The following is a 24603-nucleotide window of genomic DNA, read 5'->3' as shown; positions in this document are numbered from 1 at the left end:
CATCCTGGTGTGTGTGTGTGTGTGTGTGTGTGTGTGTGTGTGTGTGTGTGTGTGTGTGTGTGTGTGTGTGTGTGTGTGTGTGTGTGTGTGTGTGTGTGTGTGTGTGTGTGTGTGTGTGTGTGTGTGTGTGTGTGTGTGCTGGGGCTTGAACTCAAGGCTTGGGCACTGTCCCTAAGCTCAAGGCAAGCACCCTACTGCCGTGGACCGGGTTCTGTCGGGACGACGGAGGATACCTAGGGGAGGAACCTGGAATAGGATGGGGAGATGGCAAACAGACAACTCATACACATTAGGAGTGGATGCTGAGTACGATTTAATGCAGAGGATAACAAACTTTTATAACAGAAGTCTTCATAAGAAAAGGGCAAAAGGTTACACAATCTTGCTACAGGGCTTCATTCTTGGATGGTCACCAGCTGGTCCCCTGAAAGGGCAAAAGTTTACACAATCTTGCTGCAGGGCTTCATTCTTGGGTGGTCACCAGCTGGTCGCCTGAAAGGCACTTGTTTCCGGCTTATTTCTAAGAAATATAATGGGTTTCGGTGTTTGTCACCATCTAACCATTATCTTATTTCTATAGAGGCCTTAATTATCCCATAAGATTTTTCCTGTTCCTTCTTTAATAGTAAGGTCACGGAGGCCTAGATCTAGCAAGTCTCAGTAAATGAGAGTACCAGGAAGTTCTTTCTCCTAAGTAGTTATCTCCGCAATTGCCATACATTCTTTCTGTTCTAGCTGCGCCTACAGTTTCTTGTAAATCTCTTACAATTCCTTCTGCTGGAGTGACTTTGTGAAACCCCCAATACTTTTATATTTACTTATAACTTGTCTACTAGCCTTCATAAGAGGGGTTGCAGGGTAGCACTTAACTCTGGTGAGTTAGTCATATTTTTGAGACACTCATCAGATATTGGAGTCGTCAACACTCTTAAGAAAGAGCTTTGAATAAGGGAACGTTGACAATGAGTAAGCACAATGAGCAGCAGAAACAGTAAAAGATTAATAGGCACTCTTATGAGGAGAAGAAAGACAGAAACACATCTTTCCCAGGGGCTTGCCAGCCTTTTTCCAGGAGTAGGCCTCTTAGAAGCCCTATTCTCCGAGGTAGACTTCGGTGAAGTCCCAAAACTCAGAGATAGGTCTCTGAAGCCCCTATCTTGGTCTGATAGATGGTTTCCCATGCTAAGCAGACTCCACTGGAGTCGGCGTGGCATTTGCCCCTTTTTTATTTTTTATTTTTTATTTTTTTTATTTTTTATTTTTAATTTTGCCTCATTTCTCTAAAACTGACTCTTATGAGGAGAAGAAAGACAGAAACACATCTTTCCCAGGGGCTTGCCAGCCTTTTTCCAGGAGTAGGCCTCTTAGAAGCCCTGTTCTCCGAGGTAGACTTGGGTGAAGTCCCAAAACTTGGAGATAGGTTTCTGTAAAGCCCCATTCTCTGAGATAGACTTCAGTGAAGTCCCAAAACTCAGAGATAGGTCTCTGAAGCCCCTATCTTGGTCTGATAGATGGTTTCCCATGCTAAGCAGACTCCACTGGAGTTGGCGTGGCACCCTACCACTTGGGCCACAGCGCCACTTCTGGCTTTTTTCTGCTTATATGGTGCTGAGGAATCGAACCCAGGGCCTCATGCATGCGAGGCAAGCACTCTACCACTGAGCCACCTTCCCAGCCCCAACATTTGCATTCTTGTCCCGGCAGCTGGATGGTCTAGAGCTGAACAAGACGGCACTAGATACGGTGGAGGCCAAGAAGCTAGCTCAGAGACTACGTGAAGTGACTGGCCAGGCTGACTACTATTTTAGTCAAGATGTCCGCGTCACTGCCCGCCTGCTGGCTTATTTGCTGGCCTTTGAAAGCCGTCAACGGGGATTTGGCCTGACAGCCACACAAGATGCCCACTTCAATGAGGTAGGCCTACATCCTGTGTTCCCATAAACTAGCTCTGAGATTCCCCCTGTTCTGTTGCATCCCAGCTCCCTCATCTCCCAGCCCTAGATCCTCAGCTCAAGAACGGACCTGCAAGCCAGGTGCTGGTGGCCTGTATTCCTAGCAACTCAGGAGGCTGAGATCTGAGGATCATGGTTCAAAGCCAGCCCAGGCAGGAACGTTAGTGAGACTCTTCTCTCCAATTAAGCACCAGAAAACTGGAAGTAGAGCTGTAGCTCCAAGTGGTAGAGCGCTAGCCTTGAGCTGAAGAGTTTAGGGACAGCATCTAGGCCCTGAGTTCAAGCCCCATGACTACAATTGACCTGTAAGAGATAATTAAATCAGACCTGTGGGGAAATAAATGTTCTGGATTGTTTTCCGTCCTTTGTACTATCTAGCCCGCCTTCTTGCTTCCTGGTTTCCTTTCTGAGTAACTGGGCAGTCCTCTTATATCTGCCCTATCTCTTTAAACATTCTCACTACCTAGTTAAACCCAACTGTATTATCTCCATCCTTCCAGAATCTACTGTGGGCTGGCTCTGCACTGCTTGCTCCAGAGACCGAGGACTTGTGGGCAGCCCTGGGGCAGCGGGCCCCCGGGGCCTCCCCTGGCAGCGCAGGACTGGTACAACATCTGGAGGAATACGCAGCCACACTGGCGAGGAACATGGAACTCACTTACCTGAATCCCGTGGGGCTAGTGACACCCAATATCAGTGCGTGGTGGAGAGGGTAGGGCGGGACGGGGATGGGAAAGAGCAAGGGCTGCTGGGTAGCCTAGTGGCTTACACCTGTCACCCTAGCTACTCAGGAGGCTGGGCTCTGAGGATACTGGATTAAAGCCAGTCTGAGCCGGAAAGTTCCGTGAGCCTCTTATCTCCAATGAACCACATGAAAACTGGAAGTGGAGCTGTGGCTCAAGTGGTAGGGCACTAGCCTTGAGCTCAAAGAGCTCAGGGACAGTGCTCAGGCCCTGAGTTCAAGCCCCACAACCATCAAAACAAAAAGACAACCTAAAGAGGGGGTGGGGGGGAGAGCAAGAATTTGTAGATCCAAAAGGCTGACACTACTGATGCCATCAGCACTTGCTAGAAAAAGGCCTTGCACTAATAGCAAGGAAAATGTGGCTCAGAAAAGTAAGGTGCAAGGGCTGGGAATGTGGCTTAGTGGTAGAGTGCTTGCTTAGCATGCATGAGGCCCTGGGTTCGATTTCTCAGTACCACATACACAGAAAAAGCCAGAAGTGGCGCTGTGGCTCATGTGGTAGAGTGCTAGCCTTGAGCAAAAAAGAAGCTCAGGGACAGTGCCCAGGCCCTGAGTTCAAGCCCCAGGACTGGCAAAAAATAAATAAGGTGCACCATGGGGTAGATGGGAGTGGGATCCTTGTTATAGGAAGAAAGGTCCTTGAAGGGGTCACTTTTCTCTCTTCTGGGCAGTGCTCAGTATCGACCGCATGGAACACCCTAGTTCTGCACAGAGTACCCATCGCTACCCTCGTTACCACAGCAACCTTTTTCGGGGCCAGGATGCCTGGGATCCTCATACCCATGTGTTACTGCCTTCCCAAACTCGACGGCCATCCCCATCCCAAGGTAAGAGCCCTTGAGGGCTGGGTACATGGCTTAGTTGGTAGAATGCTCGCCTAGCATGCAGGAAGCCCTGGGATCTATTCCTCAGTACCACATACACAGAAAAAGCTGGAAGTGGCACCGTGGCTCAAGTGGTAGAGTGCGAGCCTTGAGCACAAAGAAGCTCAGGGACAGTGCCCAGGCCCTGAGCTCAAACCCCAGGATCAGCACAAAAAAACAAAAACAAAAAACCTTGAGTAATGCCCACAACAGGTCCTTCCTGTCTTCTTGTCCTTCCCTACAACAAACATGTTGCCTTCTATTTTAATTTTAATTTTTTTGGTTTTGTGCCATCCTGGAACTTGAACTCAGGGCCTAGGAGCTGTCCCTGAACTTTTTTTGTTGTTGTTCATGGCTAGCACTCTACTACTTGAGCCACATCACCTTTCCCTTCCCCCTTCCCTCTTCTCCCCCTTTTCCCTCCTCCTCCTCTTCCTCTTCCTCTTCCTCCTCCTCTTTTTTTCTGGCTTGTTTTTTGGGGGTAAATTATTGGAGAGAAAAGTCTCACAGACTTTCCTTCCCAGGCTGCCTTTAGGCCACGATACTCAAATTTCAGCCTCATGAGTAACTAAGATTACAGGTATGACCTACTGGTATATGGCTCTTCTTCATTTTTTTTTTTCTTTTTTCTATTTTCTTTTCCTTTTTCCTTTTTTTAAAAAAAATTTTTCTTTTCTTTTCTTTTCTTTTTGTGCCAGTACTTGAGCTTGAACACAGGACCTGAACACTGCCTCCTACATTTTTCACTCAAGGCTGGCACTGGGCCATTTGAGCCACAGTGCTATGTCCTGCAGTTTTCTTTTTGTTTTGCTTTGTTTTTTCAGTTGTGGGGTTGAACTCTGGGCCTGGGCACTGTCCCTCAGCTCTTCAGCTCAAGGCAAGCACTCTACCACTTGAACCACAGCGCCACTTTTGATTTTCTGAGTGGTTTATTGTAGATAAGAGTCTCAGGGACTTCCCTGCCCGGGCTGGATTTGAACCATGATCCTCAGATCTCAGCCTCCTGAGTAGCTAGGATGACAGGCATGAGCCATGGGTGCCTGGCTTGAACGTTTCTTTAATAGGCCCCTTCCCCACTTCCTAGCAGTGGACCTGCAGGGACCAGATCCCAATGCTTGGTACTGGGATTGTGGGTGCTCAGGTTCAAAGGTCACTGACAATGACTTTCCCTTCTGCCCCAACAGTTCTGCCCACAGGAAGCAGCACAGAAAACTCCAGTGTCTCCAGTGTGGTCCCCCCACCAGTTCCCCCAGAACCCGAACCGGAACTCGGCATCTCCATTGTCATCCTCCTCGTGTACCGCACCTTGGGGGGTCTGCTCCCTGCCCAGTTCCAGGCTGAGCGCCGAGGTGCCAGGTACCATGGGTAGAGGTACTCCCAGTTTGGTCCCGCCCCGAACTTCCTGTGAGTTTCTACCTGGCCTAACTGGCTGATAGAGATAGGCAGACCCTGACTGTTGGAGTCCTAAGGGTGATGGAAGGGAAATTTTGAGGCAGAACTGACCAGACAGAGTTACTCGGGCCTCAGGCCTCAGTCCAGGGAGTGAGTCTTCAAATCCCAGCAACCCAGCAGAGGCTGGAAGTTTTCTTAGAAAACTTCCTAGAGGGGGTGGGAAGGTGGCTCAGTGGTAGAGCGCTTGCCTTGCATGCCTGAGGCCCTGGGTTCGATTTCTCAGCACCACATAAGAAAAAAGCCGGAAGTGGCGCTGTGGCTCAAGTGGTAGAGCGCTAGCCTTGAGCTGAAGAGCTGAGGGACAGTGCCCAGGCCCAGAGTTCAGGCCCCACGACTGGACCAAAAAAAAAAAAAAAAGAAAAAAAGAAAACTTCCTAGATCCTAGATCCATGGTTAGCTACAACAACTGCTATGGGGTGGGTAGATTGTCAGACCTTATGTGGGTGGGGTTGGAGGTGTGGCTTAGCTGGTAGAGCACCAGCATATGAGCCAAAGCATCAGGTACCAAATTCAAGACCTGGTCTTCCACTTTTAAAACAAGAGCTTAAGTAGGTGTGTTTGGTGGTGGTTGGGGCAGGGGCGGGGGTAGTGGTATTGTAGGTGTCCAAACTCAGATGTGTGTTTCCTCAGGCTGCCCCAAAACCCTGTAATGAACTCTCCGGTGGTCAGCGTGGCTGTGTTCCATGGACGCAACTTCTTAAGGGGTGTCCTGGAGTCCCCCATCAGCCTTGAGTTCCGCCTGCTACAGACAGCCAATCGGAGCAAGGCTATCTGCGTGCAGTGGGACCCACCTGGCCCGTGAGGACTCCATTCTGGAATTCTTTTGGTCCCTCTGTTAGGCCCTAGGAAGCCAACTGATTGTCCCCCACTCCCCCGCTTGAGGCCCCTGTCTGTGTCACTAAACCCGTTAAGAATGTTCCTATAGCTGTGAATGTGGCTTAGTGGTAGAGCGCTTGCCTAACATGCATGAAGCTCTGGGTTCGATTCCTCAGTACCACATACACAGAAAAAGCCAGAAGTGGCACTCAAGCGGTAGAGCACTAGCCTTGAGCTGAAGAGCTGAGGGACAGTGCCCAGGCCCTGAGTTCAAGCCCCACGACCAAAGGCTCAGCTCCTCTCCCATGAACCTCTTCCAAGACAGTCCTTCCTTGTGGTGGGGCACAGGTGGGGAGGAGAAGGCAGGTCTATGTGTCCTGTGGTTTCAGGGAAGAGCAGCATGGCATGTGGACAGCGCGGGACTGTGAGCTGGTGCACAGGAACGGGTCCCATGCCTGGTGTCGCTGCAGCCGGACAGGCACCTTCGGGATTCTCATGGACGCCTCACCACGTGAGGTGAGACTGTGTGCAACATCTGGAAAAATGGGGCAAGGAAAGTTCTGCTCCCATTCCCAGTGACCACCTCTGTGTGTCCCCAGCGGCTGGAGGGCGACCTGGAATTGCTGGCTATATTCACGCACGTGATCATAGCCGTGTCAGTGGCTGCCCTGGTGCTGACAGCAGCCCTCCTGCTGAGCCTGCGCAGCCTCAAGTCCAATGTGTGTGGGATCCATGCCAATGTTGCAGCAGCCTTGGGGGTGGCCGAGCTCCTCTTCCTCTTAGGGATCCACCGGACCCACAACCAGGTTTTCTTTTTTCTATTTTTCTCCTGTCAGTCCTGGGGTTTGAACTCAGGGCTTGGGTACTGTCCCTGAGCTTTTCAGCTCAAGGCGAGTGCTCTGTTACTTTGAGCCACAGCTCCACTTCTGGTTTTCTGATGGTTCATTATAGATAAGATTTCATGATCTTTCCTGCCTGGGCGGGCTTTGAACCACGATCCTCGGATCTCAGCCTCCTAAGTAGCCAGGCGTCAGCCACTGGCACCTGGCTTAGGTTTTCATGTTGTCCTGTTGTCTCCAATCTGGGGGAGTTGAAAAGACTGGGGGCAAGGCTCAGGGTCCGAGTTCAGGAACGAAGGTTTGGGGTAAAAGATGCTGCGGTTTTGGGGGCAGAGGTGGGAAGCAGATGTTTGGGGAGGGGTCAGGAGAGGTCCTGACCACCACCCCACCCCCAACATACACGCTCTGCCTTCAGCTGGTGTGTACTGCGGTGGCCATCCTCCTGCACTACTTCTTCCTCAGCACCTTTGCGTGGCTTCTGGTGCAGGGCCTGCACCTCTACCGCATGCAAGTTGAGCCACGCAACGTGGACCGTGGTGCCATGCGCTTCTACCATGCCCTGGGCTGGGGCGTCCCTGCTGTGCTGCTGGGTGAGGCCACGCCCACTCACCGTTATGACCCCGCCCCCAACCTCTGTCCATCACATGATCCGACCCAGTTCCATGCTCCTCATTCTGGATCATATTCGCCAACCTTAACCTCCCTGCAGCTTCCCTCCCCGCCCCCCATGTCCACAGGGAGGAACCCACTTACTCTTACGCTTTTCTGTTGCTCACTCGTGGGCAGTCTGAACTCTCGGTCTATCCTTTCTTTTTTCCAAGGTCTTGCTGTTGGCCTGGACCCCGAAGGCTATGGGAACCCTGACTTTTGCTGGATCTCTATCCACGAACCTCTCATCTGGAGTTTTGCCGGCCCTGTCATCCTTGTCATAGTGGTAAGTGCCCGGCACTAGGCACAACTTGTGTGCCACCTGTGGGCTTCCCTCCCAAGGGGAGGGGAGGGTGTGAGGGAGAGTGCTGAGGGCGCCAGTATCTGGCCCTAGATTCAAGTTCCCACTCAATTAGAGGGAGGTAGGAGCAGGCACTACGCCAGGCTTCTCCTGCCTCCTTCTTTCTACATCTCTGTCTCTGTCTCTCTCTCTCCCTCTCTTTCTCTTTTGGTCATTATTTCTTTTTTGTTGTGTTGGAGCTGCTGCTCCTGGGGCTTGAACTCAGGGCCTGGCTACTGTCCCTGAGCTTTTTCATTGAAGACTAATATTCTACCATTTTGAACCACAGCTCCACTTCCACTTTCTGGTGGTTCATTGGAGATAAGAGTCTGACAGACTTTCTTTTTTTTTTTTTTTTTTTGGTGGGCCGTGGGGCTTGAACTCTGGGCCTGGGCGCTGTCCTTCAGCTCTTCAGCTCAAGGTGAGCACTCTACCACTTGAGCTACAGCGCCACTTCCAGTTTTCTGGTGGTTTTATTGGAGATAGGAGTCTCACAGTCTCTCCTGCCCGGGCTGGCTTTGAACCGCGATCCTCAGATCTCAGCCTCCTGAGTAGCTAGGATTACAGGCGTGAGCCACCAGCACCCGGCGAGTCTGACAGACTTTCTTACCCAGGCTGGCTTTGAACCTTCATCCTTAGATCTCAGCCTCCTGAGTAGCTAGGATTATAGACATGAGCCATCAGCACCTGGCTTTGGTCACTCTTTCTTTCTTTCTTCCTTTCTTTCTTTCTTTCTTTCTTCCTTTCTTCCTTCCTTCCCTCCTTCCTTCCTTCCTTCCTTCCTTCCTTCCTTCCTTCCTTCCTTCCTTCCTTCCTTCCTTCCTTCCTTTCTTTCTTTGTCAGTTGTGGGGCCTGAACTCTGGGTGCTGTCCCTCAGCTCTTCAGCTCAAGGCTAGCGCTCTACCACTTGAGCCACAGCACCAGTTCCAGTTTTCTGAGTGGCTTATTGAAGATAACAGTGTCACAGGCTTTCCTGCTTGGGCTGGCTTTGAACCATGATCCTGGGATCTCAGCTTCCTGAATAGCTAGGATTACAAGTGTGAGCTATCGACACTGGCCCCGTGTGTGTGTGTGTGTGTGTGTGTGTGTGTGTGTGTGTGTGTGTGTGTGTGTGTGTGTGTGTGTGTAAGCCTTTTTTGTTCAAGGCTAGTGCTTTAACAATTGAGCCACACCTCCACTTTCAATTTTTTGGTGGTTAGGTGAACAAGAATCTCATAGACAGCTTGGCACTGGTGGCTCAAGCCTGTCATCCTAGCTAATCAGGAGATCTGAGGATTGCAGTTCAAAGCCAGCCTGGACAGGAAAGTCCATAAGACTTTTTTTTTTTGCCAGTCCTGGGGCTTGAACTTAGGGCCTGAGCACTGTCCCTGAGCTTCTTTTTGCTCAAAGCTAGTGCTCTAGTACTTGAGCCACTGCGCCACTTTCGGCTTCTTCTGTGGATGTGGTACTGAGGAATCGAACCCAGGGCTTCATACATGCTAGGCAAGCATTTTACTATTAAACCACATTCCCAGCCCCCATAAGACTTTTTTTTTGGGGTCCGGTCATGGGTCCTGAACTCTGGGCCTGGGCACTGTCCCTCAGCCCTTCAGCTCAAGGCTAGCGCTCTACCACTTGAGCCACAGCACCACTTCCAGCTGTTTTCTTTTTGCTTATGTGGTGCTGAGGAATCGAACCCAGGGCCTCAGGCATGCAAGGCAAGCGCTCTACCACTGAGCCACCTTCCCAGCCCCCCATAAGACTTTTATCTCCAAATAACCACCAGAAAACTGGAAGTGGAGCTGTGACTCAAAGTGGTAGAGTACTAGCTTGGAGTAGAAAAGCTCAGAGACAGTGCCCAGGCCCTGAGTTCATGCCCCACAACTGACAAGGAAAAAATAAATAAAAAACCAAAAACCAAAAAGTAGAATCTCATAGATTTTTTTCCCCCCTGGCTGGTTTGAACTGTGATTCTCTGATATCGCCTCCAGAGTAGCTAGGTGCCAGCTACTTGGTGCCAGCTCCTGTGATTTGAAGCTCCTTTATCTCTTTTTGTTTCTGATCTCTCTCTCCCCCCCCCACCACCTCAAGGAGTATGGTTGTGTGTATGTTTCTCACTTTTTCTGCCTTTTGGTATCACTTGGTCTGTGTCTCGTTGTCTCTCACTATTCCTCTCTCTCCTTTTCCATCCTGCCTGGCTGGACACGCCGATCATGGGTCCAGATGAATGGGACCATGTTTCTCCTTGCTGCCCGCACAGCCTGTTCCACAGGGCAGAGGGAGGCGAAGAAGACCTCTGTGTTGTGAGTTGGCTGGGATGATTGTCAGGATGACACACCTGCATGGGTGGGGTCAGGCCCAGACCCCCACTCCCCATCCCAGAAGATCCCTGGTGTCATTTGAGCTCCAAATTCTGCATGAAGGGAAAAAGTCACACCTGCCTGGCCTGTGGTCCCTCTCTGTGCCTTTGTAGTATGTTGCTCCACATTCCCGTTCTGTCTTCATAGTTCTCCTGACCTGTCTTTATTTATTTATTTATTTTGGTCAGTCGTGGGGCTTGAACTTAAGGCCTGGGCGCTGTCCTCAAACTCTTTCATTGAAGGCTAGCGTTCTAGCACTTGAGCCCCAGTGCTACTTCCGGTTTTCTGGTAGTTCATTGGACATAAGAGTCTCATGGACTTTCTTGCCCTGGCTGGCTTTGAACCATAATCCTCAGATCTCAGCTTCCTGAGTAGCTAAGATGACAGGCATGAGCCACTAGCACCCAGCTTGCCCTGTCTTTTCTTTCTTTTCCTTTCCTGGGGCTTGAACTCAGGGCCTGGGCGCTGTCCCTAAGCTGCTTTTGCTCAAGGCTAGCACACTACCACTTGAGCCACAGTGCCACTTCTGGCTTTTTCTGTGGACATGTTACTGAGGAATCGAACCCAGGGCTTCATGCATGCTAAGGCAAGCATTTTACACTAAGCCACCTTCCCAGCCGTTGCCCTGTCTTTTCTATGATTTCAAATCGCTCCATATTCCTGTGTCTTCCCCATGTTTTTCCATGGCTCCCATAGTGCTCTTCCCGTTCTTTGCGTGACTGCTCCTCTTCCCTAGTCTCCTCAGTGCTCCATGTTTCTGTGTGAGTTCTTTCTCTTCCACATCTCCATGTGACCCCTGCCCTGTTGTGTCCTGGCGTGGCCTTCCTCCAGCCCTGCTTGACCTCTGCATGTCTTCCCGCCACAGCAGGACACTGCGCAGTTCCTTTCTGCTCCTTCTGCTGGTCAGTACCTCCTGGCTCTTTGGCCTCCTGTCAGTTAACCACAGCATCCTGGCCTTCCACTACCTCCATGCTGGACTCTGTGGCCTCCAGGTACCTTCGGCACCCTAGATAGGGCATTGTCCTAAGGCCTGGAGTTCCTATTGACTGGATGATGGGTGCTGGTTGGGTGTTCTTTTCAGAACCAGACAGGACAGCTGGAGTTCTCAGCTAGATCCACTGAGGTCAGGCTGGGTATTGACCTTGGATTGACCTTAACCCTACAGCTCTCCTTTTTTTTTTTTAGTTGGGCATGGGGCTTGAACTCTGGGCCTGGGCACTGTCCCTGTGCTCTTCAGCTCAAGACGAGCGCTCTACCGCTTGAGCCACAGCACCACTTCTGGTTTTCTAGTGGTTTATTGGAGATAGGAGTCTCACTGACTTTCCTGCCCAAGCTGACTTTGAACTGTGATCCTCAGATCTCAGCCTCCTGAGTAGCTAGGATGACAGGCGTGAGCCACCAGCACCCGGCTGCAGCTCTCCTGATCTCCAGTTGACCCCCAGATTGTCAATGACCCCATGCACTCCTGCCTTTGACCCCTTCCCTCCCCGCCCCTCACTGCCTCACTGCCTTTCCCCAATTACCTTTCTGAGCCCCCTTTCTCCCAACTTGGACTCATCACTGACTCCCTACAGTGACTTGATACCCCACTGTTGACCTTTAGAAATGTCTACTGGCCCCACTAGACCTCCCAGTGGGCCCTCCTTTGACCTTCTGTGATCTCTCAATGACCCTTCTTTGATTCTCGCTGACCCACAGGGCCTGGCAGTGTTACTGCTCTTCTGTATCCTGAATGCAGATGCCCGGGCCGCCTGGACACCAGCCTGTCTAGGCAAGAAGGCAGTACCAGAAGAGCCAAGGCCAGCACCAGGGCCGGTGAGGGACTGCCAGGGCCCAGATAGGTTGGGATTCAGAGTCCAGGGAGGTCTCTCCGTTCCTCCCCCCCTTTTTTTGCCACTCCTGGGGCTTGAACTCAGGACCTAGGCACTGTCTCTGAGCTTCTTTTTGCTCAAGGCTAGCTCTCTTGCCACTTGAGCCACTGTGCCATTTCTGGCTTTTTCTCTGTCCATGGTACTGAGGACTTGAACCCAGGGCCTCATGCATGGTAGGCAAGCAATCTACCCCTAAGCCATATATACCCCAGCTTTCAGTTTTGAGGTTTCCTCCAGCCTGGCCTCACATCCCTGTCCCACCCATCTTCCCCTCCTCCCCAGGGGCCTGGGGCCTATAACAACACGGCTCTCTTCGAGGAGAGTGGCCTCATCCGTATCACTCTGGGTGCCTCTACTGTCTCGTCAGTGAGCAGTGCCCGTTCTGGCCGGGCCCAGGACCAGGACAGCCAACGGGGCCGAAGCTACCTCAGGTAAATGATCACCACCCAGAGCTTAGTCCAGTTCCATTTCCCCAGAGCTTCTTAGCATGATCCCCTCTTCTGCACTTCCAGGGACAATGTCCTGGTTCGACATGGCTCGGCTGTTGACCACACTGAACACACCATCCAGGCTCATGCTGGCCCCACTGACCTGGACGTGGCAATGTTTCATCGAGATGCTGGTGGAGTTAGAGCCCTGGGTCAAGGGAGGAGGGAGGCAGTGGGTCTCTCCCTGATCCCATTTCTTTGGCTAAAATTGGGGAGCTGTGGGTGAGTGGGATGAGTACTCCCCCCGCCCCCCGATCATTACCTCAAGGAAATCACCTAAAACCCAGCCCTGGCTCTCCCAACCCACTGTGAACTCATCCCTAAGAAGTCCCAGCTCTGTTGCTGCCAATTCTATCCCAAGTTCTTCCTAGTCTCTTATCCTAGGGCTTTAATTCAGGGCCTGGGTGTTTGTCTCTGAGCTTTTATGCTCAAGGCTAGAGCTCTCCCACTTGAGTCACAGCTCCACTTCTGTCTCTTTTGGGATGGTTCATTGGAGATAAGAGTCTCATGGGTCTTCCTGCCCAGGGCTGACTTTGAACCACAATCCTTAGATCTCAGCCTCCTGAGTAGCTAGGATGACAGGCGGGAGCCACCAGTGCCTGGCTTCTTGCCCTGTTCTATCCCCTGGGACTCACCTCCCCAGGCAACTGCTGTACTTTCCTCCTGCCTTTTCCAACTCCAGGAGCAGACTCTGACTCTGACAGTGACCTGTCCTTAGAAGAGGAAAGGAGTCTGTCCATCCCATCTTCAGAAAGCGAGGACAATGGCCGGACACGAGGGCGCTTCCAACGTCCACTCCGCCGGGCAGCCCAGAGCGAGAGGCTCCTTAGCCACCCCAAAGGTGACAAGAATCCTCTGCCCCCATGGATGACGAAGGGGCAACTCATATTTCACTTGGATGTGAATCAGGGACCCTGTCTGTCCTCAGGATGTCTGGGTCTGAGACCCATTGGGATCCTCTCAGGTCATCCCCATGTACAAGCTTTCGTGTGTGTGTGTGTGTGTGTGTGTGTGTGTGTGTGTGTGTGTGTGTGTGTGTGTGTGTGTGTGTGTGTGTGTGTGTGTGTGTGTATGTGTGTATGCGTGTGTGCACTGCTGGGGCTTGAACTCAGGACCTAGGCACCATCCCCTGAGTTTTTTGCTGAAGGCTAGTGTTTTGAGCCACAGCGCCACTTCTGGTTTTCTGATGGTTCCTTGGAGATAGGAGTCTCATCATCTTTCCTGCCCGGGCTGGCTTTGAACCGTGATCCTCAGATCTCAGCCTCCTGAGTAATGAGGATGACAGGTGTGAACCACTAGCACCTGGCTCCTGTCTAGGTTTCTAATGGTGCTCAGGGGGCCTGGGAACTACAGGATGAGGTCCTGGTTGATAGGATTTCCCTCCAGCTTCTTGGCTTTCCTGTAGATTGGAGTTCAGTCTGGTTTTTCTGATTCCTCAGCCAAACCACTTTCTCTTGTTCGCCTTCCTGCTCAGTGCAAATGGCCAGGGTTTAAAGGGTTACAAGAGTCCAGGGGTCAGCTGGGAATATGGTTTAGTGGTAGAGTACTTGCCTAGCATGCATGAAGCCTTGGGTTCCATTCCTCAGTACCCCATATACAGAAAAAAGCCAGAAATGGTGCTGTGGTTCAAGGGGTAGAGCATTAGCCTTGAGCAAAAGAAATTCAGGGACAGTGCCCAGGCCCTGAGTTCAAGCCCCAGGACTGGCAAAGAGAAAGAGTCGAGGGGTCACTGTGTGTGACAACCACCCTGATCAAAACCAGATCATCCTGTTCCCTGCTCTGGCTTCACAGATGTGGATGGGAATGACCTCCTCTCCTGCTGGCCAGCCCTGGGAGAGTGTGAAGCAAGCCCTTGTGCCCTGCAGACCTGGGGCTCCGAAAGGCGTCTGGGCCTAGACACCAGTAAAGATGCAGCCAACAACAACCAGCCCGAGCTGGCCCTGACCAGTGGGGATGAAACCACCCTGGGCAGAGCCCAACGCCAGAGAAAAGGTATGATCTCTGACCTTTGACCTTTGGATGCAATTGGGTTTGAGGAAAGGGAGGGGGGAGCAGATTTCAGCTTCCTGATCCCAAATCCCAAGAGCTCAGCTTCCTCTGATTTAGAAATCCCTCCACCCCTCTCCCCCACCCCCGTGAGACTTGTATCTCCAATGAACCACCAGGAAACTGGAAGTGGTTGGAAAAGCCGGAAATGGTGCTGTGGCTCAACGTGGTAGAGCTCTAACCTTGAGCAAAAGACCTCACTCAGGAATAGCACCCAGGCCCTGAGTTCAAGCCCCACTACTAACAGGAAAAGATGGGCTGGGAAGGTGGCTCAGTGGTAGAGTGCTTGCCTTGCATGCATGAGGCCCTAGATTCGATTCCTCAGCACCACAGAAGCAGAAAAAGCCGGAAGTGGTGCCGTGGTTCAAATGGTAGAGCGCTTGCCTTGAGCTGAAGAGCTGAGGGACAGCACCCAGGCCCAGAGTTCAGGCCCCATGACCGACAAAAATAAAAAAAGAAGAAGAAGAAAAAAAAGAAACACTTCCTGTCCATGGACACTGGGGAGTGGGAGTCAGAGGTGTTGAGTTTGTACTTGGTGTGTCACGGGTGTCTGGGGGGTGTCTGGGGGACAGAGAGTGACAGATAACAATTAGAAGTAGCTGGATTCGTGAGTGTCCTCTCAGAGTTGCCTCTGCCCTTCCCTAAGTTTTGTTTTGTTTTGTTTATGTTTGGGGTGGCATGCGCGGTTGTGCACCAGTCCTGTGCCTTGAACTTGGGGCCTGAGTGCTGTCTCTGAGCTCTTTTTTTTTTTTTTTCCACCAGTCCTGGGGCTTGGACTCAGGGTCTAGGTACTGTCCCTGACCTTCTTTTGCTCAAGGTTAGCATTCTACCATGCCATAGTGCCACTTCCAGCTTTTTCTATTTATGTGGCACTATTTATGTGGAATTGAACCCAGGGCTTCATGCATGCTAGGCAAGCATTCTACCACTAAGCCACATTCCCAGCCTTATCTAGGAGCTCTTTAGCTCAAGGTTAGCCCCATGTCCATTTCCAGCATTTTGGGGGATGATTAATAAGAGAAGAATGTCACAGGTTTTCCTGCCCAGGGCTGGCCTCCTGAGTAGCTAGGATGACAGGTGTGAGCTACCCGTGCCCAGCTCAACTCCATTATAGGGACTCAAATGGCTTGTCACAAGCCCCGATCTAGGGGATCTTTTCCCCTCTTCACCTGCACCCCCACCCCGACACCCCCACCATTCCCTGGCTGCTGTTCTGTTTGTCCCTAGGCATCCTGAAGAACCGGTTGCAATACCCACTGATGCCACAGACTCGAGGCGCTCCAGAGTTGTCCTGGTGCCGGGCAGCCACGTTAGGCCACCGTGCTGTGCCAGCTGCCTCTTACGGTCGCATCTATGCTGGTGGGGGCACTGGCAGTCTTTCCCAGCCAGCCAGTCGCTATTCTTCTCGAGAACAACTGGATCTGCTCCTTCGGCGGCAGCTGAGCCGAGAACGACTAGAAGAGGCCCCTCTCCCTCGACTACACCCCCTGAGCAGGCCTGGTTCCCAAGAACGCCTAGATGCTGTTATACCATGCCGCCTCGAACCCCGAGATCGGGGAAGTACCCTACCACGGAGGCAGCCACCCCGGGACTATCCTGGTACCATGGCTGGTCGCTTTGGATCACGGGATGCATTGGATTTAGGGGCACCCCGAGAATGGTTGAGCACCTTGCCCCCACCCCGCCGTCCCCGGGACCTTGAGCCTCAGCACCCACCTCTGCCCCTCTCTCCTCAGCGGCAACTCTCGAGGGATCCCCACTTGCCATCCAGGCCCCTGGACACTCCATGTAGGAGTTCAAACTCTCGAGAACCCCTGGATCAGGGGCCCGGTCAGCATCCCTCACAGGAGGCCCTGGGCCCCCCGCCACAGCCGCTCAGAGCTAGGGAGGAGCTGGCCAGCGGCCCCAGCCATGGTCCTTCCACAGAGCAGCTGGACATCCTTTCTTCCATCCTTGCCTCTTTCAACTCCTCAGCCCTCTCGTCTGTGCAGTCATCCAGCACGCCCTCCGGCCCGCACACCACCGCCACCCCTTCCGCCACAGCCTCAGCCCTGGGACCCTCCACGCCTCGCTCTGCCACATCACACAGTATTTCAGAGCTGTCACCCGACTCAGAGTAAGCGAGGCCCAACACCCTCCTCCACTCAGGGCAACTTCCTGCGTACCTGGCTTCCATCACAGAATGGGGGTGGGACTGGCAGGCAAGTAGAGATGACTTCTGGCTGGCCCCGCATGGTCTCTGGAAGGCAGTGGGAAAGTAACCAGCAGGGACTTGCCAAGCTTGTGATTATTGCGGCCAGCCTCCCTTCCCCCAACCTCCCAGATAAGAGCCTCCCAAAAGGCTGGAGCAAGAAGAAAGGGCGAGTTGGGAGTCAAGGCCTCTAAGTGGGAGATAACCCAGTATTTGCAAGGGGCAAGGAAGAAAAGGGGAGTTTTTGTTCAAGGAGGCTCTGATTAAGAGGTCATGTGGGGCCCAGGATATGCCAGACTGAAAAGCCTGCTTTTGTTTTGTGTGTTTTTGTACTACTGCTGGGGCTTGAACTCAGAGCTTGGGCACTGTCGCTCCGTTTTTTGTTTTTGGGGGTTTCTTTGCTAGGTCTGGAGCTTGAACTCTGGACCTGGGTGCTGTCCCTGAACTTCTTTTGCTCAAGTCTAGCACTCTACCACTTGAGCCACAACACCACCTCCAGCTTTTTCTGAGTAGTTTTTGGGAAATAAGAGTCTCACAGACTTTCCTACCCAGCCTGGCTTTGAACCACGATCCTCAGATCTCGGCCTCCCAAGAAGCTAGGATGACAGGCGTGAGCCACCCGGCACTCAGCTATCCCTTAGCTTTTTTACTCCGGGCTAAAGCTCTACCCATGAGCCACTGCTCCACTTTTGACTTTTTAGTGGTTGATTGGAGATAAAAGGCTCATGAAGGGGCTGGGAATGTGGCTTAGTAGTAGAATGCTTGTCCAGCATGCATGAAGTTCTGGGTTTGATTCCTTAGTACCACATACATAGAAAAAGCCAGAAGTGGTATTGTGGCTCAAGTGATAGAGTGCTAGCCTTGGGCACAAAGAGGCTCAGGGAGAGCATCCAGGCCCTGAGTTCAAGCCCAGAATTAGCAAAAAAAAAAAAAAAGACTCATGGACAACTGGGTGCTAGTGGCTCACGTCTGTCATCCTAGCTATTTAGGAGGCTGAGATCTAAGGACCACAGTTCAAAGTCAGCCTAGGCAGGAAAGACTGTGAGACTTATCTCCAATGAACCACTACAAAACTGGAAGTGATGCTGTGGCTTGAAGTGGTAGAGTGCTAGGCTTGAGCAAAAAATGCTCAGGGATAATCCTCAGGCCCCACAACTGACCAAAAATAATGGGTCTTATGGACTTTCCTGCCTGAGCTGGCTTCAGACTGTGATTCTCAGATCTCAGCCTCCTGAGTAGCTAGGATGACAGGACTGTGCTTTCCCCCCCACCCCCCCTTGCCGGCACCCTGCCATTCAAAGGGCTTTTGTTAAGGGATTATGTGGGGCATCAGGATATGCCACATTGAAGAGACTACATGAAGGACAAATAATTCATTCGCTGCTGTATTCAGTCACTATTAAGTTCCTCCCCACTGGGGGCACTATAGGGTGGGGCTTAGAAGGTTAAATTGCAGCCTGAATGGCAGTTGAGTCCAGTAGGAATGGTAGATGTGGAAAGGGATGAGGGGTTTCCAAATATTGTAAACTAATAGGAGTTTTAAAGATAAGACTTCCGGCTGGGTGCTAGTGACTCATGCCTGTCATCTTAACTAGTCAAGAGGCTGAGATCTGAGGATCACAGTTCAAAATCAGCCCGGGCAGGAAAGTTCCTGAGACTCTTATCTCTGATAAACTACTCAGAAAAAGCCAAAAGTGGCCCTGGGGTTCAAGTGGTACAGCACTAGCCTTGAGCAGAGAGGCTTGGGGACAGAGCCCAGGCCCTGAGTTCAAGCCTTAAGATCAACACACACACACACACACACACACACACACACACACACACAAACAAACTACACAAAAGGAAGCTAGGCACCTGTAGCTCATGCCTATAACCCTAGCTACCCAGGAGGTTGAGAGCTGAAGATCGTGGTTCAAAGCCAGCCTGGGCAGGAAAATCCATGAGAGTCTTATCTCCAATGAGCCACCAGAAAACCGGAAGTGGCTCTGTGGCTCAACAGCTGAAGACCTCAGGGATAGTAATGCCCAAGTCCAGAGTTCAAGCCCCACAACCAACAACAACAGAAAAGACAAGAGGAGGAGGGAGAGCCATTGGGGTTGGGGTCTGGAGCTCTGAAGGGATGCTGAAGGGTAGGGAAGAGAGAGAGCTGATTTACCACCTGGATCCCCTTGTTTTCTAGACTTGGGGTTTGGCCATGTGGCAGGAGGATGGGGGGACTGAGCAGGGGCTCAGAACTCTCAATACTCTGAGTTTAAGTTTCTGTCAGTTCTCTGAGCCTTAGTTTCCTCATCTTTATAAGGGGTCTATAGAGACAAATTCCTTGGATGTGATGACTGGTGACATTACCTGTGTCACATGTGGTTAGTAGGTGCTCTTAAGCCAGGCGCTGGTGGCTCATGCCCATAATCCTAGCTACTCAGGAGGCTGAGATCTGAGGATCACAGTTCAAAGCCAGCCCAGGGAGGAAAGTCTATGAGACTCTTATCTCCAATAAACCACCAGAAAACCGGAAATGACACTGTGGCTCAAGTGGTAGAGCGCTAGACTTTAGCTGAAGAGCTGAGGGACAGCGCCCAGGCCCAGAGTTCAAGCCCCACAACTTGACAAAAAAAAAAAAAAAAAAAAAAGGTAGGTGCTCTTAAAAGACCTAAGCCAGGCACTGGTAGCTTACACCTGTAATTTTAGCTACTTAGGAGGTTGAGATCATGGTTCAAAGCCAGTTTGGGCAGAAGTCTGTGAGACTCCTATCTCCAATGAAAAAAAAAAAAAAAAAGATCAGAAATGGAGCTGTAGCTCAAGTGGTAGAGCACTATACTTCAGCAAAACAGCCTAGTTCAAGCCCTAGTATTAGCACGAGAGAGACAGAGACAGAGGCGAGATGGACAAAGAGAGAGAGAGGTAGGCAACCATGGAGCCTTGCTGATGAGTTTGGGAGAGTTGAAAGTGGTAAAGCCCAGAAATACCTGACATTAGGTCCTCTCAGCACTGACTTTTCCTTTCTACCTCCAACTCTACAGAGTTCCCAGAAGCGAGGGTCATTCCTGAGGACCAGCCGAGGGCAATGGAGGACTTGGGCCAACAAGAAAGAGACTCCAGGAATCCGGGACATGGATCCCAAGGCAGACTCCAAGGAGCCCTCTCTCTCTCAGCTCTCATTGCAGGGCAGAGATTCCTTGCACATCTGCGAGCATGCGCGTGACAGGTGCCCAGGAGGCAGGGACTAAAGGGGAGGACTTTTATATGTTTTGTACCTTTGTAACCAGAGAGAGAGATGCTTATGTTATTTTTCAGCTTTTCTGTCTCCCAAGGGGGTGGGAAGGTGAGAGAGGATGGGGGAAGGGAGGTGGTGGCGTGGTGTCTGAGGCTGAGCTGGGAGGGGGGAAGGGGACAGAGGGAGAGGGAGAAAGATGTGGTTTGGTCCCATTTGACTCCTTAGACCATATGCTCTTTTTTTTCCTCATCTGTCACAGGCAACAGATACAGGCCAAGTCCCCACCCTCTACCCTACCCTAAGGTTGATCTAAAGATTGTCAGGACCTAAAGTACAGAATTTATCTTTGGTTTTCTTTTCCTTTTCTTTCTTCTTTTTTTTTTCTTTTTTCTTTTACCCTCAGTGCCCTACAGACCAAACTTCTTGAACTGCGGTGGGGGTGGGGTGGGTCTTGCAAACAGGTCCTCTGATTTCCTCTTGGGGGCTCATCCGGGCCCATCTTCCCTGTAGATGTGTGTGTTTAGTATATGGGGTCCCTGCCACTTACTGCCTTATGACCTAGGACAGATGCTGCAGGTGCTTGGTGTAGCAGCAGCTGTCATGTTTACAAAGCAAGGCTTCCCTTTCTCCCTCAGGGAGGGGGCTCAGGCCTCTCCCGACACAGCCCTGCAGACAGTGGGTGGAGGCCGAGGCATCTGCTGCTGGCCCCTGCTCCTACCTGAGCAAAAGTTGTGGTGCCATTTGATTCTCTGAGGGGTGGTTGAACTAAGGGAACAGGAATAAGGGAATTCAAGACCTAGAATGTAGATGCTGGGGGGCCTGGGCCTCTCATGTTTACAGGATTCCCCTCCCCCCCAGCCTCCCAGTCCCTCTGGTCCCAGGGCTGCAGAATCAAACTCCTTCCATCCCTCTGTTATTTATTCCCTTATAAAGGGGGGAAAAAAGGATTGTTAGGACCTGTTCACAAAACTCACTTGTGTTACTGCTCTTTGTCTGATGTCCAGATCTGTGGACTTAAAAAACAAAAAATTGTTACTTTGTTTACAGGTGGGGATTTATTTATTTTTTTTAACTTTGTTTACAACTTACAGCTTTTGAGCTTTTATACTTTGTTTACAATTGAGAATTTTGTTGTTTTTTAACTTTCCTTTGTCTACGTGTGAAAGGTAGGGAAAGTGGGAGAGGGGCTTGGACCTAGCCTTTTTTTTTTTTTTTTGCCAGTCCTGGGGCTTGGACTCCAGGGCCTGGATACTGTCCCGGAGCTTCTTTTGCTCAAGGCTAGCAATCTACCACTTGAGCCACAGTGTTACTTCCGGCTTTTTCTGTGTATGTAGTACTGAGGGATCGAACCCAGGGCTTCATGCATGTTAGGCAAGCGCTCTACCACTAAGCCACATTCCCAGCCCAGGACCTAGCTATCTTGAGGGGGAGTTTTTACCATCAGCCCCTCCCCAAGCTCCCAGGCCAAAGGTCAGTCTTGAGTCACCCCCCTTTAAACAGCACACCTAGGAGGTCTGAAAGTATCCTCTGACCTCCAGGAACCGTGGTTTATGCAGGATTTGGGGTGTTCTGTGCAAAGACCTCCACACCCTACCCCATGCATACTTTTTGGAGTAATTTCGGAGGAGATTAAAAAAAAAAAATCCTGTTTCACTGACTGGTGCTAAAACTCACCAGCCAGCACCCCAGCTAGCTCTCCTTTACCCAGAATTCCAGCCTTTGAAGGGCTGTGGCCTGCTGTGGGTGGGGGGGTTTCCTTGCTATGCCCTAGGTTCTGTAGATCCCCCTTTCTGGAGAGGTTCCTCTCCCCCCCCCCATTCCTCCAGCCCAGCAGCCCTCTTTTCCTCTCTGTGTAAAATTGTTCCGTGAAGCCACACGCTCTGTTTTGGGAATAAACTTCTATAGAAAACAGATGGTTGCCTCTTTCTGTTGGGGTTGGCTGGTGGCTGTGAAGGGACTGATTGGTCAGACTGACCTTTGAGAGGAATCTCAGCCTTCCTGGCTCAAGAAAATCCAGTTATTTTTAGACTGAGCTTCAAGGGAGAGTGGGACTAGGTTCCTACCTCTTTATACTGTGAAACCTGGCGCCCTTCTTCTTGTGATGGGGGCTCGAAGTTGGATTTACAGATGTTGGAGTTAGGGTACCAAGGGAACCCCCCCTTCCTGATCATGGCAGTAGTATTGCAGGACCTCGTATTCAGGGCCAGGCATTTGTGGCTCTATCCAATTTTCAGACCAGCTCTCAGAGCTGACCTTACAGTTCCTGCTTTGCTCATAGGGCAGCACCAGCCCCCCACTAGGCCTTTCTGGCTTGAAGCTAGCCAGAAGATGGACTTCCTCTTAGGATCAGCAACATTCAGACTGTGATTTCTGAGGAGGTGAAGATCCTCATGCTAAGTAGCTAAAGTTGAAAAAAAAACAGACAAAACAACACAATTTGGGAATGAACCATCATCAGCTTGAAGGCAGGGGAGGCTCCACAGACCTGGATTCCACCCCCACCCCCGCCCCCCACCCCACAGGGTTAAGGCCGGATTATTCAGGGATTTTCTCCTCACCCTCTGGCAAACCCAAGACCTAGGACCAGCTCCATCACACGCTCATACGGGCTTGGAGGCCTTCGGTTCCAGTTCTTGTATCGTTCCCAAGAGAGGAGCATTTTGACAGGCGTCCATCAGCCAGGCCGCCGGGGAGGAAAGGGTTAAAACTCCCCCCACCCCGTTCGTCCCTCGGCCACACCCCGTGCTCTGATTGGTCCAAAATGACGCATCCTCCCTCGCGCCGAGTAGCGGCTTTCTGCCTAGCCCGCGCGTAGCCAGCCGACCGCATCCGGGCTGTGGCGCCGCCTTCCGGCCGGGTGGTCTCGGCGCTCCGAGCCCGGATCCGCAGCCGCCCCCCCCCCCCCCAGCGAGCAGCCATGGGGCTGGTGGAAGCTTCTGAGTGAGTGCAGGGCGCGGGCTCGGGCGTGGTGGGGGGTGAGGGTGGGGAGGGCTTCCCGGGTCTCGGCCCGCCTGGGTCAGTTCTGAAAAGGGGAACCGCCGGACCCGGGGCAGCGATTTCCTCCCGCTTTGCAAAACAGCGTCGCGCTGGCGGGTGGCGCTGGAGGCCGGGGTTTCTGCAGCCAGGGATGGGGGCGGGAGCCAGGATGACACCCTCCCCCCCCAACACCCATCCACGTCCCCCCCATCATCATCCCACCCCTCCCATCCCCACCATCCCCCCGATCATCATCCCACCCCCATCCCCCCCCCCGTCCCCACCCACCCATCCCCTTCCCCTGGTCCCCACCCCCACCATCCCACCCCCACCATCCCACCCCCCAGCCCCCCCCCGTCCCCACCCCCACCATCCCACCCCCAGCCCCAGGCCTGAGGCTGCCGGGAGGAGGGAGGGTGCTAGGCCCTCTGGAGATGCTCCAGCTCGGGGGTGCTTGGGGGTGCTTGGGGGGTGCTTGGGGCGGCAGATTGCTCACCGCCTCTGGCTGCCCCCCACCCCCTACCCCGTTCCGGAATCCGTAGACGAGTGGTGCAGTTAGCCGGGAGTAGAAAGGAGCGCTCGGGAGCTGGCCGGCCATGGGTGTCCTCCCCGGGAGCTCCGCCCTCCAGGCGCGTGTCCCGCCTTAAGGGGGAGCGGGGGAGGGAACCCTTTTAAAAAAGACAAGATCGGAGCGGGTGCTGAGGACCGTCCCGGCACCCTGGGGACCAGCCACTCGGTGAGTTCCTGTTCCCTAGGTGGGGACCCGGGTGAATCCCCCCCCCCCCCCTCGATCAGACTTAAAAGTTTTCTCCCAACACGCTAAAACGGCTTCTCCTCTCCCTCCTCCTCCCCACCCCCACTCCTAGCCCATGAGAGAGATTCCTCCCAGTCAGAGATTTTTTTTGGGGGGGGGGTGCGGGGTAAGGGGGTGCGGGGTCGGTCGTGGGGCTTGAACTCTGGGCCTGGGCTGCTGTCTTCAACTTAAGGCAAGCGCCTCTACCATCTGAGCACCACTTCCAGTTTTCTGGCCTGGTTCATTGGAGATAAGGGTCTCACAGACTTTCCTGCCTGGGCTGGCTTTGAACCATGATCCTCAGATCTCAGCCTCCTGAGTAGCTAGGATGACAGGGGTGAGCCGCAGGAGCCCCTCTGGAGATTTTTTTTTTTAACCCTCAGGTTAGATCTTTCCAACAGATCAGAACTTGTCTTCTGGTGAATACTCTCTCAGGATTCCAATTCCCTCTTGCTGAGACTGGTCCCTTGTAAGCTTCATTTCTAGAGATCATTCCCTACTTAACGTGAGAGCCTCTCCACTCCCCCTTCTCTTCAAATGAGAACTTGCTATTTCTAGAAAGACCCTTTTTCTCAGAGATTCCCCTCCCTCTCCCTACTATTGGCTTTCTCTGTCTAGGCCTCACTTTCTCAAAATCCGGACTTTAGAGGCCAGAGGCTCAGGAACAAAACCATTCTTCCCTATGCAGAGAATTGTCTTATCTGCAGACCTGTGGCTTGCTGCTCTTAGCCAGCCAAGGCCGGGCTCATAGGGCATCTGGAGAAGAACTTAGGAGGGATTGGACAAGGATCTGATCCCAGAGGGCAAGAGCCAAGGAGGAGGGAGCTAAGAAAGGCAGTCAGCCTGGACCTAGACCTGGACCTGGACTGGTACTCGGGGCTGGGCAGCCACACCTAAGCTGAATGTGTAGCACTCATCTCGCTATCCCTCTATAAGGGACTTTGGCCCAGAAAGAGGCTTCTACGAGCCAAAGTTCAGGTACTACCCCTGCCTGGGTGTGAGCATGGGGCCCTGCAGGGACTGAGCTGGGAGC

At 52.3% G+C, this 24603-nt stretch overlaps 1 protein-coding gene and 1 long non-coding RNA gene across 2 annotated transcripts in view; one reads left to right on the top strand and one right to left on the bottom strand.

The window, feature by feature from the left end:
• Celsr3 (cadherin EGF LAG seven-pass G-type receptor 3) overlaps nucleotides 1–24603 on the top strand; it is a 55552-nt gene that overhangs the window by 16190 nt on the left and 14759 nt on the right. The window contains 17 exon segments of the mRNA XM_070017716.1: nucleotides 1705–1914; nucleotides 2453–2648; nucleotides 3369–3524; nucleotides 4745–4916; nucleotides 5643–5810; nucleotides 6218–6344; nucleotides 6428–6634; nucleotides 7083–7257; nucleotides 7489–7601; nucleotides 9858–9937; nucleotides 10860–10986; nucleotides 11693–11809; nucleotides 12148–12296; nucleotides 12378–12487; nucleotides 13036–13194; nucleotides 14145–14345; nucleotides 15627–16515. Coding sequence (XP_069873817.1) covers nucleotides 1705–1914; nucleotides 2453–2648; nucleotides 3369–3524; nucleotides 4745–4916; nucleotides 5643–5810; nucleotides 6218–6344; nucleotides 6428–6634; nucleotides 7083–7257; nucleotides 7489–7601; nucleotides 9858–9937; nucleotides 10860–10986; nucleotides 11693–11809; nucleotides 12148–12296; nucleotides 12378–12487; nucleotides 13036–13194; nucleotides 14145–14345; nucleotides 15627–16515 — 3356 coding nt within the window.
• On the bottom strand, nucleotides 336–22621 carry LOC138824054 (uncharacterized). Its single transcript, XR_011370986.1, has 5 exons — nucleotides 22360–22621; nucleotides 21865–22202; nucleotides 20776–20814; nucleotides 16565–16638; nucleotides 336–520 (listed from the first exon to the last, which is right to left on the bottom strand). It is a non-coding gene; the product is annotated as an uncharacterized lncRNA (long non-coding RNA).

The sequence above is a fragment of the Dipodomys merriami genome, unplaced genomic scaffold, assembly GCF_024711535.1.
Source record: "Dipodomys merriami isolate MVZ:Mamm:240054 unplaced genomic scaffold, mDipMer1.0.p SCAF_125, whole genome shotgun sequence".
Classification (NCBI taxonomy): Eukaryota; Metazoa; Chordata; class Mammalia; order Rodentia; family Heteromyidae; genus Dipodomys; species Dipodomys merriami.
Note: the sequence above shows the minus strand (reverse complement) of the source record. Positions and strands in the feature narration are given on the sequence as shown.